The following is a 20,493-nucleotide window of genomic DNA, read 5'->3' as shown; positions in this document are numbered from 1 at the left end:
GGTAACTTTTTTTCTCTTTGCTTTGTCCTTAATTTACTTTCTTCTATATTGTTTTCTGTAAATCAGTAGTTTTTGACATTACTAGTCAGTGGAAATAAATTGGTAATTTGAAATATATTCAGGCCAACTAGATCAATAGGGCTTATCTCTTAGATGTCTTTTTTCCTTGTTTTTTCTTATCCTAGTAGGGAAAATTGAAAGTAAAATAATTTTTGTTAGTTACTCAAAAAACACTTCACATTTTTTCTTTTCCCTGATAAAATTACTTCAGGGCAGTAAGACTGTTGCAGCCACAAGAGGGTTGTTTGTTATTTAAGCAACTAATCTTTGATGGCTTAGAATAGTTTCTCTAAAACTTGAGTTATATTAATTTATTTGTTAGAAAGAAGAAGGGCATAAGGCAACATTTCTTTTTTTACCTGTGATCTGTGTTAACTAGTGTGTTATTAATTAACAAAGTGAAAAAAAGTTGGATAATTTTGTGATTCATTCAGTTCATGTATAAAAAAGAACAAAATCTAGATTTTCTATAGTTCTAATTTAAGTACTCTGGAATTGATAAATATTTCTGATGTCTTTGAAAATTCCAATGCTTTTCAGAAGTCCTAATTTGTTACTAGTCTTCAAATAGCCAGATGAAATTATGTCTTTGTATTCTCACTTCTTCTCAGCACCCACCCCAGACATAAACTCAGATTCAAAGTTTTATTTACATGTATTTATCATGTATAAATACATGTTAAGTGCACATAGTTCATATAATATAGTCATAATCATATAAGTCTTGCGCCCCATGTATAATTTGTTGACACTGCTATTGTTTCTGTCTCTGTTTCTACTCTGCAGAAAGTGTGAAGGGTATGCTATTAGGTCATTTTTGAAGAGAAGAATCACAAATAAAGGATAGAACAAGCTAGAATGGGCTAGTTGTTTCGAGTTCCTAGGGAAAAGGAATGGAGACCTTGTGCAAATAGCCCATGCTCCCCTGTAAGGGAATATGTTTTTCTGCTCCCTGGAGCTCTTTACGATCCCCTTCTTCCAGTGTCAGCAGCCTGTGTTGCTGTGATTTTCTATGGTAACTTCAGCCATTTGGAAGTCAGCCATGGAGGCAAACAGAGAAGAAGAACTAAGGGTAGCCAGATATCAATCAGTAAGCCAGGTCTTACTTTGAAGCCTATATAGACCACTCTGAGGTTCTTACCTAGGCATCAGAAACATCAGGAGCATCATCAACAAGTGACAGCAAGCAGAGGTGAGAAACATAGTAAGATCAAAGCACAGCAATATATTGTGCAGTACAGTTCATGTGACTAAATCTGTAGGAAATGGCTAAATTAACTGCAACTTTTTTAAGAAAGGGAAATAAAGTTTTTTAGGAAAACATCCTTATAAAGTATAAAATGTTTTATTGCATAATGGAATAAACATAAGTTCTCTAGAAGATTCACTTATATAGAACATCTTCCAGATAAATATTAGTATATACCTAAAATCTGAACTGGATAGGATGGAACTTGCCTGGAGTTTCCCAAGCTGAGTGATATACCAGGAAATAGAAATCCTGGTAGGCTTACTAAAGATTATTGCCTTTTTTCTAAATGAACTAATGTCCATTTTTAATATGCAGAACTTTCAAAATTGATTTAATGTTATCTCTAACTTTTCTTGCAAAGCTAGCTGTTCTTGCTCACAGTGAGTTCAATAAAAACAGAATATAAAACTCCTTGTGAATGTATTGTCATTTTATTTAGTGGCTTGACCATTTAAGAAAATTCATTGAAGCTTATTTAGTACTAAAGTAACCCTTTGTTCAGTGGACCAAAATATAAAACAGGATCAAATTTTCTCTTTGCTCTTTCAGAATAAAATAAATCTTACTATATGACCTATTATTAATGTTGTATGGTACTGACAAGTTTTTAAATTACGTTTTCAGTTTTTTTCAGCTTCTCAGCTTCTAAAGCACTCAAATACTGAGAAATATTAACTGTAAAATAGTTAATTGAAATTGGCATTTCTTTGTCTAGTACTGGTTTCATTCATCTTGTTGATAGAAAATATGATTTATGAAACTGTGCTGAAGATCAGTATCTGATTGTACACCAACTTCTACCACACTGTAATAATGGACTAATACCTGAAGATATACCTTCACTGTGTAAACATTATTTAAATGTAAATATAATCTACTGGTTGATAGATATTGTACAGTAGAAACTCTTCTGTAAGGATTAGTTTCTTAAGTCACTCATTTTTAGCAGGAGGTCAGTTGTATAACAAACGTCATTTCTGGTTTTGTTCTTTATCTTTAGCACCGCTGTGACTGCACATATGTGCACATATATGCGTGCAAGCCTGAGATCTTATATTCAGTTCCTGGAGGATTTCACGGTTTATATTATGGAAAAGATGTAGGTCAGCTTTTGAAATAATAATTAGTTATATAACTTTTCTTTTCTAAATTGGTTATTTGTGCTATAGTTAAAAAAAATGAAAACTATTTGTCAGAGGTATTTATAGATAATATTTTAAAAATATCAAGCAAATTTTTGATAATACAAGTGAATTCTATGTATTTATATATAAATAAATAAATTTGCCTTAAGATACTCAGTAGTAAAATAATGGTCTATATTTAAATTATTGCTTTTAAATTTTACAACTGGGATATGTACAATTTTGCAAATTATTCTCCTTTGTAACTTCAAGAACTAAGCTCTTGTGTTCACATTCCTTCTTGGAAGTTTGTGAGAAATTTTTTAAACTTTTTAAATTTATACCTGTGGATAAGTTAAATGTGGATGTGTAGGTTGAACAGAAGAGTTGTTTTATTTATATATGTTTAGGTTGAAGAGGAGTTTATAGTAGTTGCTTTAAAATATTTGAAGAGCTGTTAAGTGGAAGATGGATTAGGCTTATTCTCGGTTGCCTCCAAGAATGAAGATAGGGCCAGTAGATAAAGTTATCATCAGACATATTTTGGTGGGTGTATTTATTTCAAATAACCAGAAATGTAGTGATCTGCCTTCCTATTGCTGAAGGGCTTTGAACACAAGTTACATAAAACCACCACTTGATGGTGCTATTGTAGAGCAGATTCAAGCAGCGCTTGGATGTTTGGCCTTCATTCCTTTCTAGCTGTCAGGTTTTGTAAGGACCAGTGCATATAGTACAGTGTCTCTACTTGAGAAAAGTGCTTAATAACTGTTTTCTGAAATTGTTTAGTAGAAGTAGAATGAAATATATAGTTTTTTTCTCTCTACATCTTTTATTCTGTTAGAAAATTTTCTTCCTTTCTATTAGAGGAAGACATGCAAACAACGTACAAAATATGCACACAAATAGGCTCAGATCTTACCACTGTTTGTTTTTTTTAATAATGTAGTTGCTTCATGCAGTTATTCTTTTTGACCTTCTAGTTCATGAATTAGCGAAAAGATAGCTTTAAGAATTAACTTGTTAACAAGAGCTTCAAGAAGTTGAAACGCAGACTTTAATAGGGGAAAAAAGTGTTTATTGTTGGTTAAACTATGTGATGGAAGTTTAGAATAGATATTGTCTATGGGCTTCTTTCAGCCTTTCAGACCAGTGGTCAGCAAAGAGATTATGCACACTCCCAGAGAATGTAACAAGAAAATACCAGAACTTCTAAAGTAAATAAGTATACATAAACTTTATATATTTCAGTCTCTCTCTTTTAAAATTTCTGATTACAATACATATTATTGTAATAGTGCATATTGTAAGTAAATAAATATATACTGGAGCAGGTATTTTTCACTGATAGCTTTATATAGGTAGTAAAGTTGAGAGACCACTTTTTAGGCTATCATAAAGAATGGATGACAGCCATAGCTTATTCATTTATTCTAAAATATTATATGTGATGTAAGAAATTGTGCCATCATTTAGCAAAGATATTAAATATAAAACTGTAAGAGACCATTTGAATCCTTAAGGTGAGGTATAAATGGAAAAATCCAACTAATTTTTGTTCTTGTTCTAAGATAGTACTGCGCTGGGAGAAGCAAGGGTGGGTAAATAAAGGGACTAGAACAGGAAAGACTGAAGGGATGAATTTGCAGTTAAAAAGGAGCTGAAAAGAACTTTACAACCATAGCTGAAGGAGTAAATACAAGTTATAAGAAATAAAGTAATAAGAAATATAAAGATAGTAATGAAAATGTCATCAGATACTTGTACTGCTTTGTAAAAGAAGAGAGAATGAAAATTATCAGTTAATTAAAACAGCTTTGTAGGCTAAGAGTGTTATATGCTTATCGTGTGTGTATTGCCATAGGAATCTCTAGATTGACAAGTGACCTCTGTGCTGCCTCTTTGAAGACCTACCTTGCAGGCATATATGTTAGGAGAGCTATGAGGAGACTGAAAAAAGTGCCACAAGCCTGTTTGGTGGTGGAAGCAGAGAAGCATATGTATCACTGATTTGTTCTAAAAGTTTGAGTCTAATTCCTTTCTTCCTAGCCCTTTCTATTTCCTGGACTGGCTCCAACAAAAAAGTATTCACACAATCCAGCTTCTTAACATGAGTTAACTTCTTTAAAGGATTTTAAAAAACAGATTCTGGGGAAATGATGTCCAGTACAACAGTTGGTGGAGTAAAAAGAGATTGTGGTATAACCATCAGTGCAACTTACGAATTGGCATTCTATTCTCATTCCTTTGAGGTTTTTCACAAGTTATTACCAGCAATGACACCAAACAGAATCCTTTTTGCTTTTTAATTTGTCTCTTTCTATGAACAGTAGTTAAATGAAAGGGTGAAAATTATACTTTGTGTGGCAAATTAGCCCATACTGTTTTTGTACCTTTTGAAGACCCTTCTATTGCATTTAATTGTGAGATGTTTCTGGATTTTTTTTTCTTTTCTGAAGTAAACTGGCATGGTTTTAGGATGCATAATGCCCTGTGTATGTATTATTTGAAATGATACATGAAAAATTTGGTTCACTATCTTGAGAGAAATGTTTATTTCCATGTATCTTTAAGTTATATTAACTTAAAACATTTTATCTTATATTTTATAGGGGCCTAGACTGTCTTAAGCAAGCTACTTTGAGGGTTTCATAGTCCAAACCTTAACAGATGTTGGGGTCCCTTTGGATTCACTCTGCTTCTTAGTCATTAGGTTCTTGTCCAATTCATTATAAAAAGTACCTCCTTATATGGAAGGGCTCCTACCAAAGGAAAGATAGTGAACACTAGGCTTGAAATAAGATTTTATTAACAGTTCCTAAACTTTTTGGAAATCCCATGCCATAGTCTATGGTTTAATTAACAGTTTTGGGTGCCACATTATATAGTTGATACATATTGAGCTTACCAATAACAAACCTTATCTTTATTTTTAAAAAGTTAATATTCCTTAAACTCTCTTGGGGTTCATTCTTTGTGTTATATATTCTGTGAGTTTTGATAATTATATAATCACATGTGTCTGCTGTTACAATATCATACAGAATAGTTTTACCTATTCGTCCCTCCCTCCATCCCCCAGATCCCTGGCACCCACTTAGATTTTTATTGTCTCCATAGTTTTATCTTCTCTGGAATGTCATGCAGCTGGAATAATAGAGAATGTATGTAGTCTTTTCAGATTGGCTTCTTTCACATAGCAATATATGTATTTGAAGTTCTTCCATGTCTTTTTGTGGCTTCATAGCTCATTTCTTTTTATTGCTGAACAATCTTCCATTGTTTGGATGTACTGAAATTTGCTTATCTGTTCACCTATTGAAGGACTCTAGGTTGCTTCCAAGTTTTGGTAATCATGAATGAAGCTTATATAATCATTTTTATGAAGGTTTTTGGGTGGACATAAGTTTTCAACTCTGGGGAAATACCAGGTGTAATTTTACAACTGCCAAACTATCTTTCAAAGTGCTGTACCACTTTTTATCTCCCAACTAACAAGGAGTGGGAGTTTCTGTTGTTCCACATCCGTGCTAGCATTTGGTGCTGTCAGTGTTTTGGATTGGCCATTCTGATTTGTGTGTAGTGGTATATTGTTTTTCTTTGCAATACCTGAGTGACATTATGTTGAGCATCTTATCATATGTTTCTTTGCCATCTATATATCTTTTTTGGTGACTTGGCTCTTTTATCTTTTTCCCACTTTAAAATTTGGTTTGTTTGTTATCTAATTAATGAATTTTAAGAGTTCTTTATTTTAGATACCAGTCTTTTATTGAATGCATTCCATAAATATTTTCTCCCAATTAGTGGCATGTCTTTTCATTCTCTTAATATTTCCTCTTATTATTTTTTATACTTCAGAATCTGTTGTCAATTTTTTTACTGAAATATCGTTGATATACAATTTTATGTTGGTTTCAAGTATACAACACAGTGGTTCAACAGTTCACATTATTAAATCCTCATCTCCACTCGTGCAGTTACTATCTGTCAATATAGGAAGATGTTGCAGAATCATTAGCCATGTGCTCCATGTTGTACTACCATCCCTGTGACCAACTTATATTATGATTGTGAATTTTTGTGCCCCTTTCCCCCCACTCACCTGTCCACCCCAACCCCTCTCCCATGATAACCACCAGTCACTTCTCAGTGTCTGTGAGTCTACTGCTATTTTGTTCATTTTGTTTTGTTTTGTTTTTGTTTTGTTTTTATATTTCACAAATAAGTGAAATCATACAGTATTTGTCTTTCTGTGCCTGGCTTATTTCACGTTGCATAATACCCATTTGTGTTGCAAATGGCAGGATTTCTTTCTTTTTTTAATGGCTGAATAATATTCCCTTGTTTATATATACCACATCTTCTTTATCCATTCATCTATCGATGGACGCTTTGGTTGCTTCCATAACTTGGCTATTGTAAATATTGTGGTGATTAACATAGGGGTGCATATATTTTTTTGAATCAGGGATTTTGTTTTCTTCAGGTAAATTCCTAGAAGTGGAAGTATTGGTTCAAATGGTATTTCTATTTTTAGTTTTTTTGAGAAACCTTCATACTGCTTTTCACAGTAGCTACACTTATTTACATTCCCACCAACAGTGTAGGAGGAAGGTTCCCTTTTCTCTACATCCTTGGCAGCACTTGTTAGTTCTTGTCTTTTGGAGAGTGGTCATTCTGACAGGTGTGAGATGATGTCTCATGGTAGTTTTGATTTGCATTTCCCTGATGATTAGTGATGTGAAGTATCTTTTCATGTACTGGTTGGCCATCTGTTTTTCTTTGGAAAAATGTCTGTTCAGGTCCTCCACCCATTTTTTTGATCAGGTTATTTGTTTTTTTGGTGTTGAGGCATGAGTTCTTTGTGTATTTTGGATGGTAACCCCTTATCGGATAAATTGTTTCCTCATGTATTCTCCCATACTATAGGTTGCCTTTTTGTTCTGCTGATGGTATCCTTTGCTGAACAGAAGATTTTTAGCTTTCCTACTTGTTATCTTTTGTTTCTCTTACCTGAGGAGATGTGTCCAGGAAATATTCTGTTCGAGAGACTTTTGCCTATATTTTTTTCTAAGAGGTTCATGGTTTTATGTCTTATATTTGGATCTTTGATCCATTTCAAGTTTACTTTTGTGTATGGAGTTAGACAGTAATTCAGTTTCATTCTCTTGCATGTAGCTGTTCAATTTTCCTAACACCAGGTTTGAAGAGGCTGTCTTTTCCCCATTGTGTATTCATGAGTGCCCCCCTTTCCAGTGTGGCTGTTTCGCTGGTCATTGCTAAGTCATCTTGAACTAAGCTATGGTTAACATCACTGATTATTCCCTTTTCCCTTATATTTTCTTCTCAATCACCCTTGCATCACGCTTCACTTTACCTGACTTCTAAAGGTGAGTACTTCTTTGCACTTCTTCTTTTCTCTACAGCTTAATATAATTTCAAGACTAGCAACTACAAATTTATTTCTCCAGTTCAGACCTCTTTCCAGCACTTATATAATCCAGCTTACTTCTTAGATGTTCAGGTAAGTATTTTGAAGTTAGAAACTGCCAGAAAAAAATCCTGGATTCCTTTCTGACCCCTGCAAAGCAACAAATAAGCAAAAACTCCCAAACCTTGCTTCTCCTGAAGTCTTCTCCATCTCAGTAAATAGCAATTACATTCTTCTAAGTGCTTAGGCCAGAAATCTTGTAATCATCCTTGAGTCCCTTCTTTCATCTCTGTCAAGAAAACATCCTCTCTACTTTCAGAATATTTGGAATCCAACCACTTCATATCTCTTCTTAGCCATATTGTTCTGGTGTTGATTCAGCATCCTGATCCCTCTTTTTCTATCTGTGCTCCCTGTAGTCTAGTAGTCTGAATGATTATTTTAAACTGTAAGAATGGTCATGTCATTGTTCTTAACAAAGCCTTTTAGGAGCTTCTTATCTCAAAACAGAATCTGAAGTCCTTCCTTCTCTGGCCAATGCAGCCTTACTGTGATGTGGTCTGTCACTCTCTCCCATACTCACTCTGTTCCTTTTCCTTGCTTTCTTCTAGCTCAATGAGTACTCTTGTGTCAGGGTCTTTGCTTTTGCTGTTCTCTCTGACTGCATGCTCTTTTCCAAGGTAACCATATGAGTCTTCCACACATCATTTAGATCTCTGATCAAATGTTATCTGATCTGTCTAAACTAATGAGCACTGCATCATTCAGAGCTCATAACCTTCTTAATAAACCTAGAATTTTCCTGGGCATTGATAATCAGATTTATTGTACTATAGTCTTGTAAAAGTCACTTTTTGGAAAACAGAACTATGTTGCTTTTTCTATCAAGTGTCTAGCTCATAGCTATCTCAGACTATTAAAGTAAATACATCAGTTGTGACTACAGATTTTTTTTCTAGCTCTCAGTATGTCCAAATCTGAGTTTTAAACTCATTCACACCAGTGGTGTACCCTTATGTAGGTCAAAAAGCTTTTTTTAATGATCAGAGATCTCCAAATCAGTGAGGCTTTCTCTGACCTTTTACTCATCTCGCCACTTCTCTCCTATGATAGAGAGATACCTAGTTCATACCACTGTTGCCTGTTTATTTGCTTCTGTTATAACACTGCCCAATAAATAATTGTTTTCAATTCAGGAGACATATATAAGTACCTAAGCACTAATTTCACATGGTCCTACCACTGAGTAGCTTTCCAGAAATTCTGTGTTATATCTATTTGTTTACATATGACTATCCCCTTTAAATGGAGTGCTTTAATTAAGGGAGAGGATTTATCTTAAGATTCTTTAAGTCTTCAGGCATCGTCCATAGTACCTACTCAGTTTTTGAATGCATAAGTGATGGATAGAAGAATGAACGAATTCCTTCTTTCTCTTCTATCCTGTCCAGTATGTATGTTATTCTTAATAGAGAAGATGGAAGCAAAACAGAATATTAATTATTTTCACCCTGTTGTTATTCTGCCATCTACCCCAAAGTGTGTGTTGCTTCTGAGCTCATTTTTCTTCCTGATCTTAATAAAACTGAGTCATTTTTTTGTTTCCCTTAGGCTTTAGCTTTGTTTATATTACTTGTGTAAATTCATACTGGTCTTTTATATTAATCATTGATTATATGCCCTTTGTAAAATATGTGGTCATCATAGAGATTCCTCTGTATTTCTTTGGATATTTCCTTATTTGGAAAATTAATGTGTAGATAGAGTTTTATTTTTGAGCATCTTTCTATACTCTTAAACTATCCTTCCCCAGGAGATTATACCTTTTCTCTGACCATTTTGAAAATATACAAAACACTTCTTACTGTGTTTTCCACCTTCACTCCCATACACTCTAAGGTGGCATATTATTTTTCCCAAAGGCACCCACTATTTCTATTTACATATTTTCTTTTGTGGAATGAATTAGGGTGAAATGGATAGTTTTCATTATTTTTCCTACTTCTTTAAAGAAAGTGTTTTTGGTTTTAGGGTAGGACTGCTATATTTTATAAGGTATACAACCACTTTTTGTTATACTGATAAGGACTGGCTACATGAGTACATAAAAGGCACTTTTATCTAAAATTAGAATCAAGACATGAATATCTCTAAGTTTACATTTATTTTTAAACAAGCAAAAGTAATGCCACAGGAAACACGACAGTTTGTGAAGTAGATAGCAGACTATGGAGCACTGAAAAGTTACTAGCAGAAAATATTTGCATATGTTGCCCTTTTAAATGAGTAAATTCCAGTAGATCTTTGTGGGAAAAAATTGACAGGTTCTAAACTCCAGTAGTTATAAATATAGCCACTGAATTAGCTATTCTGTATTTTTTCCTCTCTGTATTTTCGTGTTTCTTCCTAGATTTTGATAACAAACTTTTATTCTATTATAAGCCTGTTTACTCAAGTGGTAGGAGAAATGATAAATGGAATGTAAAAAATTTTTCTCCTATTTACTTTCAGATTAATAGAGGAAAGATTATACTCAGGAATCCCTTATGTCAGCCTGTTACTGTGCCCCAGTGTGACCCCAAAGTATTTACTTACCTGATCCATTGTAAAAGACTTGCAGGAGGTCCCTACTGTGCTTTTTCTCCTAGAATTATGATGTCTTTAGAAGCAATAATTTTGGATATCACCCTTTTACATGTTCTCACAGGTGCATTTTATTGTGTTAGGCTCACATTCTTCTATACTAAGTTTAGATCTAGCACTTTACCTTTGTCCATTCTGTCCCTCGCACTTGGTGTTTCTTCCTCTGTCAATATCACCTGTTAGATTCTTAGACCTACTTCCTATGGTATGTTTATGAACATCCTTGACTTTACCCAGCAGTTGAATTTACAACTGCTAGACTTTTCCCTTGACTCTGCCTAATACCTTCTGAAATACTGTTAGACTTTATATTGTACAACTTAGCAATTTACAATGTCCATATTTAAGCATACATGAAGCACCATGAAGGCAAAACCTATGTCTTAATCATGCCACAGATGTCTACTCTACCTGTGGCATTTTGTAAGGTCTGCCTTGTCTGTGGCCCTTACAGCATCGTTGTAGCATATGTAATAGATAGTGAGTGAATATTCATTGGATTCTTGTAGTATTCTCTGAATTTGCAATTCTTAAAAGTTAGATTTACAGGCTTAGTTATCCAGAAGTTCAGTGGGGATTTGGAAGAATATTAGACAATTTTTCTATATTAAATTGTTTTCATCATGTCTCTTATAAGCAACAATCAGTTGATGCCATGATTAAATTTTGAATGTGATAGTTACATGATACACTTAAATATAAATAAACAGTTTAAAATACTACATGAAAAAAAAATACCAAGTTCTGTTAGTTTTGCTGAGGAAGACTGAAACCTTTTACAGAAAAGATAATTTTTATACACTGAAAGAACAATTGTTTCTTCTTCAGAAAATAAAGTTTTGGTTTCTTGAAATGCTGGAACTCAATAAAACTGTTTAAAGTTATCAAGTTGACTTTGTGCAGTAACAATACATTAGAAGTATGTTCCTTATAATTTAAAATTTTGGAAAACCAAAATTATCTGTTGTTCAAGAAAAGAAATCCATGGAGGCATAGCATTGCTGTCCAATGTATCAGACACTGTTAATAATGAGATTCTAGCAGATTGGTAACACTGGAATCCTTGGAGAATTAAGATTCTGGAGGGAAAGCTCTGGAGAGAAGGGTGGTGAAATGTGTTGTTCTCAATGGTGTAACCACTGAGTGTGAATTAATTTAAAATCCGAACTAATTAAAAGAGAAAACAAAGTAAAATAGTTTAACCCTTTTACTAATCAGCTATATTATTTCTTGATAAGAATATTGAATTTTAATTTTCTCATGTTTTCCTCCAGGATATATGTTTTTAAGTACTTTCAAAGTGTTTCAGGTTTCTAATTAGAAATCAGCATTTACAAAAAAAATTTTATCTTGGAATTTTTCAAAGAAAAATGGGTAAGAAAGTAGGAACATTAACTCCCTGTACTTATCTCTATCTTCAACAGTCATGTACCTTTGGCTAATCTCTTTCCATCTAGACCCCCACCTGTTTCACACTGCTAGATTGTTTTGTTTGTTTATTTATTTATTTTTATTTTGGAATCATTAATATACAGTTACATGAGTGACATTGTGGTTACTAGATTCCCCCCATTATCAAGTTGCTAGATTGTTTTAAAGCAAACCCTAAACATTTTTTCAGTTCTTCTGTAAACACTTCAGTATGTATGTATCTCTTAAAGATAGATCATTTTAAAACATAGCCGTAATACCTTAAAAAGTTAGTTTTTCTTAATATCAGGTATTCAGTAAGTATTCAAATTTAACCTAGTTTATTCATTGGTGGTATTGTAATATTAAGATTGATTGAACGATTGGTTCAGGTGTTGTTAGCCTTAAATGTATTTTTATTTATTTTCTACATTTTCAGTTTTTTCTTCTTTACCACTATCATACAGCAACCACTGAATGTTTGCTTTTGATAACTGTTGTTTTCAAATTCTAACATTTCTTCTTCTCTGGTCTTTTTTCATTGCACCATGTACTTGTTTTATGGCTGCAGTGTCCATTTCAGTCTCAAAGGATACCTAGTAGAATCCACCACCCTTTATTCTCCCCCTATAGGTTATCTTATGATCCTTAAATTTTCTTTATTTCTTCATCTTGATCCTTAATTTACTGTAGCTGGGGGTTTTTTGGTTGCTTGTTTGGGTTTCTTCACTAGCTGTCCAGATATATTTCTCTAAGATACTTCTTTCTTTAATGTAAGTGGATGGGGTGGGTAGGACCTCCCAATAGAATGCTTGGGAATGTGGTAGGGAAAAGGAGAGACAAAAGGAAGGGTTCAATTGGCTCAACTATTCGGAATGAATTTAATTATCTTGCTGTTTGTTCCACAGCTAACTCTGCTCCTTCCAACACTCTTCAAGAAAGAATCACCCTTATCTGTGGTGTCTTTGGCAGAGGTTTTTGCTTTGCTTTTTTTTTCCTGTCAATTTCATCTTGCCTACTTAACATTTTGTAAAACTCTTGCCAAATTTCTTTTTCTTGTTTACTAATACTATGACATCATTTCTTCTTTTTAAACTTTTTGCAAGGTTATATTCTTAGAAATGGTTGAAGAAATACTTATGTTCATAGAGCAAAGTACGGAAGACTCATTTTCTTCTTGCCCTTTATTTGTACCCCCCTCCTCAAAAGTAACCATTATGAATAATTTACAGTGTTATTTGTAACATAAATATGACTATCACTCTTTAGCTTACTTTTTTGACCTAACAGTGTGTCTTAATCATTTTTTATCTTACAATTAATTTTTTTCAGATGGATAGTATTCCTATTTTTAACTAATGGGTTCAAAGTAATATCTTACTATTTTAATCTGCATTTCTCCAGTTAGAAATTAGGGTAAGCTTTTTGCATGTACTTGCTGATCCTTTGTATTTCATACTATGTAAAATATTTGCCCTCTTTCTGTCTTTTGCCCATATTTTTCGTTAATTCTTAATGATACTTAGTGTATGTATTCTTATATTTCTCCTTTAAAAAATGTATTTTGCTAATATTTTCTTGTAGTTTGCTTCCATCTTGAAACTTTATCATTTCTTTCTCAGAAGTCTTGTATTTTTATTTAACTGCATTTGTTAAATTTTTTCTTTTGTGGATTCTCCATTTTGTATTTTACTTAGGAAGGACTACTGTTAGTTTTATCCTCAGTTAATTTACAACTTTTATGCTGTTATTTTTAAGTATCTCTCTTCTGTCACTTCAGTGGGTTCTGGGTAGGGAAGGGAATTAGATGTGTGTGTTCAGTTTGCCATCTTTAGCAGAAATTCAGACAGATATTTAATTATTCCATGTTCTATGGTTTGTCTCTCAACTTAATTTAATAATTCACTATCAAGAAGTTTCACAAGCATGCAGTGACTCATAACATTAGGTATGCTTTCATTTCATGCATTAAAACTATTCTGATAAGTTAAATTATTAACAAGTAGATTATAGACCCTATCGAGGTTTAAATATGCTAGCATAACTTAAAAATCCTTTAAAATTTTTATCTCTCAAAATGTATATGATTAGTAGTTCTTGTCTGTGTGTTTACTTTCATTGACTATTTAAAACTTTTAACAAAAAAGCAAACCTAAGACATAGAATATGTTTCCTTTATCTAGCTTAGGGAATCTCTCCAGCTCTTAAGCATTTAGGTTTGTTATAGATGATAATAAAAATACAGGTGTTACACTTTAGTTTTTCCTATAATATACTATACTCCCTTTTATTTTACTGAAAGTATATTTTAAAGTGATTGGGTCTTTAGTAGTTGTATTTTTTTCTCCTTGTCAATAAAATGCTTAAAGGCTGTTGTGTGTTGTACTTAGTTCCCAAATATTTTCCCTTAATGGTTTTATCCCATGTTCATAACTATACCTCATTAAATAATATGAACAAATAATTCTCTGGTAAATTATTTCCATTCATCTGTGTCAGTGATGAATTTAGATGGTGATTGATTCATCTTGCTGTCTAGATACTGAATCTAGATAGATTAGTTTGTTATTTAAATTATCTTTGGTAGTTGGGTGCAGAGACTAAGTTTGAATAAAAGATAGCAAGAAAATGAAAGAGAAGAGAAATGATGAAAGTATTGAGAGCAGAAGAATATGGAATAGAATGTATCCTGGTGAGTAGTTGGCTAGGGGATCAGCCATGAGATGAATGTTCAATAAATTCCTGAACTCTTTATTACTTTTTCCTTGTTATATTTTAACTTTACTTTGTCTTCCTATGTAATATTGTTTAACCAAGCTCTTAAACTTCTTTAATCCTTTCTCACAAGTTATCTATTCCATTTCTTCACTTATATTGCCTTTCTCTGAAGTGCTTTAAGTGGTACGTAGTATTTTAAGGGCCAGCCATCTTACTGGATTATATAAAGGAGCAGAATTAATGTAAAGACTGTATCATATCCTTGTTTCTTTGTGTATACGTTAAAGTTACTTTCCTACACTATGACATCAGTAACCTGGATCTAATTTTATGCTTGATCTCTTCCCTGAGCCACTTTTGTTTATTATGTCTTTTTAAAGTTAATAGTCTGAATTTTTATTCTTAATATTTTTAGTTGCATTTGTATTATTTTACCTCAGACCTGCCTTTTTTTTTTTTTGGTAGATTTCAGCAACCTAGTTTAACATCATGCATACATTGAAACTATTTTTATTTCCTTTAGAAGAGTAGAAATAATTTACCTTAGATTGATTTGTTACTCTCAGACTCCTAACCCCAAAGTGTGAAAACTTGAAGATGCTTCTTTGTGGAATTCTCATAATTTAAATGGGCTTTCACTTCCCCCTGAAAACACAAACATCCATGCAGAGTAGGGATGTGGAAGGACAGACCATGACCACACTTAGATTTTAAAGACTTTGAATGAGACATTTTGGGGTGAGGTTACTTTTTTAGAAAGAGTGTACAGATTTTACCCCTTCTCCTTTGAGGGTCATAATTGACAAGAAAAAGCACTGCAATTTCCTAATACTACAGATGAGATTAAATTATCTTTGGAAATGTTTTCATATGTTTGCAGATGATGCTTTAAAAACATGTCTGTAGAATGATGAAAATAAAGGAATAGTTAAAATACCTGAAGTAAAACCCTAGGTCTTCAAATAGTTTGTCATGTTACATTGTACAAATCACTTGACTTGTTTCACATTTGTGAAATGAAATGCTTATGTTAAGTTATTTCAGGAAAACATTCTACAAAGCTTTGGCATCCATGGTGCAGGAATATATAACGGGCAGATGGAAACTGTGAATGCACTAACCAGTACTGTGTTACAGACAACTCAGTCACTTGGATTTGGGATAATTTTTAAAATGTAAACAGAGAACACCAAATTTATAGAGCAACCCTTCTTCAGTGATAGAAAATGTATACTTGTTTCTGATATAAAAATAAAGAAATAAAGTAAAGCCTACTTTCTGCCCAAGTAAGTTTGAAACAAACCCATTGAAAATAGAACTAAAAAAAAAACTTCTTGTCAGGAGATTTTCCTCCTTTGAAACATTGGAAGTGTGTGTATAAACATTTTGATCCTGAATCTCTGGTGCTGATAACTTTAAAAAACAGAGATTTTATTATTACAAGGTTGGGGCAGAGGAGCTCTTTATCTGTGGTTATTTCTTAAATAAGCTTATGTATATAAATAGGTTAAAAAATGATCTAAATTAAGTGATTATATATTGCTCACTGGTTCTTAGCCATTTGAAAAGTATGAAAGCTATGGACCTCTTCCCCAGAAAAAAATAAGATGGACATAATATACGTTCCATTAAAAAAAATCTATGTATATTTATATATATATCCCTGTAGTTTTTGGCAAAAAATACAGGCTGATGGTGAATGACAGTGACATTCAGCCAGAAGATTTACCGTGTATGTCTTCAGGATTTACTAGTGTAGATTCTCCACTTATTTAATGAAAAGATCTCTTAAGTTTTACATCATTCTCTTATTTATCCACATATAGATTCAAAGCAAATTAATCTCATAAAAGTGCATCTACTTCAAATTTTTTAATTTAACTTAGAAGAGTTTCCATAGTTGTGACAGTATACACCGATCCCTGGACCCAAGATAGTGGTGAGCTTCAGTTACAGTTCCTAGACATTCCAAGAGAAATGTACGTCTTTTCTCTAGAAAAATCTATTGCCAAAAAGGTTGGTGAAAAAAATTTAGATTTACTGACTTGTTACTTCTTTCATTGGCTACCACTGTCAATAGGGAATTCTTTTGGATTATTATCCAAGTGACAAATATATTGTGTTAGATAAGTTAGTAACCGTGTCTTAGGGAAGAAAGTAAGAGTATTGCCATTTTGTATGTTTTTATATAGACTTAACTTACTGTAATACTAGACCTCAGACCTTAGAAATAGCCTGAGATAATTTGCCCTAATTTTTACAGAAGAGAAATTCTGAGAATGTAAGGGATTTGCCCCAAATCACATACTTAATAGGGTAAGAATTAGAACTCAGGTATCCAAACTTTCAGACTCCCTCTTCCCCCAGTTCACCCATTGTATTCTTCAGCTCTTCATTCACTATCAGGCAAAAATTCTGATCTGAAAAACAAATGACATGTTTTCAAAAACTTATGTTTTACAGTCTTTTAAACACACTGCAGACTTTCACTCAATCAGAGACTACAGATTTAGAATTTTAAATTAATGCCTGCTAGGCATGGAAATTAGGTTTTTGAGACTATGAGCAATTAACGCTTATTAAATTTATTTATGTTTCAAATTAGAATACTTATATAAAACATTATTTCTTTACACAAAAGGCTATATTCATTTTTCTTTAGCTGTTTGGAAATACTTGTGCTTTTGGGGAAATATGTAAAATGTTGTCTGGCTTTAAATAACTAAAATTGCAACCTTTTTGTTTTTTAAAAGTTCTATTTGTGGACACAAAGATAATTTATTGATTTGTTTTCCACTTTAATTTTGGAATAGGGAGTATTCCAATAGGGAGTTTTTGAATTATTAGAATGTAGGAGGATCCGTCAAGGTCAGTAAATTGTATTGTAAAATCAATGAAGTAGAATTGTTTATCTCCAGATTTTTCCATCTGTTTGTCTTTGTTATATAAATAAGTTTTCCCTACGATAAGAAAGCATACAACGTTAACATTTGGGAGATTATTACTTTCTTTTTAAAAAACATGTTAGGGAGCTTACAAGATAAATAAATTGGAGATATAAATGAACATTCAAAATTGTAAATGACACCTGAACTTTAAGTAATGTCCAAGACCAAAGTGGTTGAAGGCTATAATTTGCATTTGTATTCAAGTTTTTAGCATCAGTTATAGAAGTTTTGTAACAAATGTATTTTTAAACATTAGGGTATACTAACTTCATTAATTAAATCTTCTTGATGAAAACTTATTATAATACCTTAGAAAATGGCCTTAGGCATTCTCCTTTAATTTATTGATTTAGAACAAAGTGTTTGAAAAAAACATATGAAAAGATTTGGGATAATTGGAGTGCACATGGTGTCCAGCTTGCCAGTGATGTTTTTCCTTTCTTGTAGTTTATAGAGCAAAGTTTTTGAAACTCCTCTTAAAATGGAATTTTACTTCTTCAATAGCAAGCAACACTCTATTCAAAGGGTTTTCACTATCAGTTTTCATTTTGTAATAATGTAGAAGCTCTAGTGTGGTATAAAGTGTCATAACATTTTAATAAGGAAAATAGATAATAGAATTCCATATTATGCTATGAATTGCCCAGTGGTATTTTCAAAATGAGGCATCAGGTGAAAAGAGGGTGATGGGGATCATGGAATGTGTTTGGGATTCTATGGTGGGAGGTGGGACCATAGCAGCCCTTTTATTGTAAGTAGAAAGGAAATTTTGACCAGGGTATATTAGGTTACATGGTTCTTTCCCCTTTTTTGTTTGTTACAGGCAAAGGGGAAGATAGTGATGTACTCAGTATAAATGCAGATGCTTATGACAGCGACATAGAAGGCCCATGCAACGAAGAAGCAGCTGCTCCTGAGGTCCCAGAAAATACAGGCCAGAGTGAAGCTGGTCAGATAGATGACCTGGAGAAAGACATTGAGAAAAGTGTGAATGAGATTCTGGGACTGGCAGAGTCTAGTCCAAAGGAACCCAAAGCAGCCACCCTGGCTGTGCCTCCTCCCGAAGATGTTCAGCCTTCTGCACAGCAGCTGGAGCTGCTAGAACTTGAGATGAGGGCTAGAGCAATTAAAGCCCTAATGAAAGCTGGTGATACAAAAAAACCAGCCTAGTTATTTAATTTGAATCTGAATTTTAGGTATGTTTGAACAACGCCCATGTCATATCTTTTGTATCTGAAGTTTATTTTGGGTCTTATATGATAATTCTCATGTAACCCTTATTAGATAAATTCATCTTAGGGCTAAAATACCTATGGTTTTTGTTGTCAGTATGTGTGTTATTATTTTATGAATTCATGGCAAATATTGTTGAATAGCCTGGATACTTTGTTGGATGAGTATTTAGCTGTGTCTGCAAATTAGTATCTGAAAAACTGTTAGCAAAGAGTTATAGCATTTTTTTCTTTATGTTTATGTGTTTTGGCATCAACCCTAAAAGTTTAAGAACTAATGACCAAGTGCGCTGTTCTTAAGGCCAACTATATTTTGTGATAGAATAGCAAATTATGGCTCTTAGATTTGTTAACACTTGAAGAAATTTTAAAATACATACTGTATTGAAGATGCCTTCTGTGAGTATGGATTTACCAGTAAAAACTGAATGACAGTTTTTGTTATAAGCCTTAGAGGTCTGAAATGGTTGAAATTTTTTATAAAAGAAAAAAAGGACATAATTTAAGACAGTTTTAAACATAGTAGAAGTAATTGCCTAGCTTTAATTCCAGCAGACAAGCGATTTAACAAGTATTTGATATTATTGGATACTTTGTTCAAGTTTTTTCCTTCAATAAAAAGGGAAGACATTTTCATTTACATTCCAAGCTATCATGAAAAGGAGAATATTTTATCATACAGGCTTTTATCTGGTGTTTTTGCTTAAAGATCTGATGTGCTATAATTCCACGAAATAAAAATAATAGACTGTCATTCTGGATCTGAAGACTTTTGATACGTTTCCAAAAGCAAATTAATTTCAGGAAGCTTTGATAAGTTGATGTTGTAATTAATCTAATTTTGTATAGTTTTTGTAAATAAATTAACATCCTGCCACAATTACAGATGTCTTTTGCCCCATCATTTATTGGAGTTGTTTGATACTAAAATAAATTTAGGTAGAGACTCTTAGCTTAAAATAATTAATTTTATTCTAAAATATAAATCTGGAACTGTTGTTTTTATATTTGCTGACAAATATATATTTTATTTTTAAGCCATGCTGTACTAATGTTATATGAGGATTTTCCTCATACACAAAACTTGGAAAGATTATGTTTTATTAGCTGGCTTAATTATATGTAAATGCTAGAGGGTTTCTTATGGAAATAGAGAATGTTTATGAAACATTGGAGTTGCAATTACAAATTCTTTTTTTTTTTCCTGCACATGACTTTAAATAATCCTGTCATTTTTTTTTCCCCTCCCTAATCTTTCTAATGAAGTGCAGAGGCCTGTATCATTCAAAACACTTTTCAGAGGCTGGTAAATATAGATACGATTTTAAACAGTGAGTTCTCATAGTTCCTGCTTCAAGATGAAAAAGCATTGATTATGGTAAAATATTTGTATTCCAACTTAAACTAAAAGTTAAAATAGTAACAAAGTAGTGCAGAATAAACTTCAATATGCCTACTAATTATAAGATGCAGTAGATGACATTTGTGTGATTAAAAATACAGGAGCAGAAAAAGGTCTGAGTGCTTCATAGCTGATGAAAGTCACCATCTTTATGAAGCATCATGTTTCTGTTTTAGTTAGTGTGCAGAATGGCTTAGAGGACATTTGACTAGAGTGGGTATGTGTGAGATAGAATGAGCTGAATAAATCAGGCTACTTAGATCTCCTACC

General features: G+C 32.8%; 1 protein-coding gene across 1 annotated transcript in view; it reads left to right on the top strand.

Moving 5' to 3' along the window:
* The window catches only part of CAAP1 (caspase activity and apoptosis inhibitor 1), an 80,525-nt gene extending 60,824 nt beyond the window's left edge, over nt 1-19,701 (top strand). Inside the window, exon 6 of the mRNA XM_036898070.2 lies at nt 18,413-19,701. Coding sequence (XP_036753965.2) covers nt 18,413-18,759 — 347 coding nt within the window. The 3' untranslated portion in view covers nt 18,760-19,701. The remainder of the gene's footprint in view (nt 1-18,412) is intronic.
* Nucleotides 19,702-20,493: the final 792 nt, after the last annotated feature.

Source organism: Manis pentadactyla, chromosome 3 (genome assembly GCF_030020395.1).
Source record: "Manis pentadactyla isolate mManPen7 chromosome 3, mManPen7.hap1, whole genome shotgun sequence".
Taxonomy (NCBI): domain Eukaryota; kingdom Metazoa; phylum Chordata; class Mammalia; order Pholidota; family Manidae; genus Manis; species Manis pentadactyla.
This window is presented reverse-complemented; position numbering and strand designations above follow the sequence as displayed.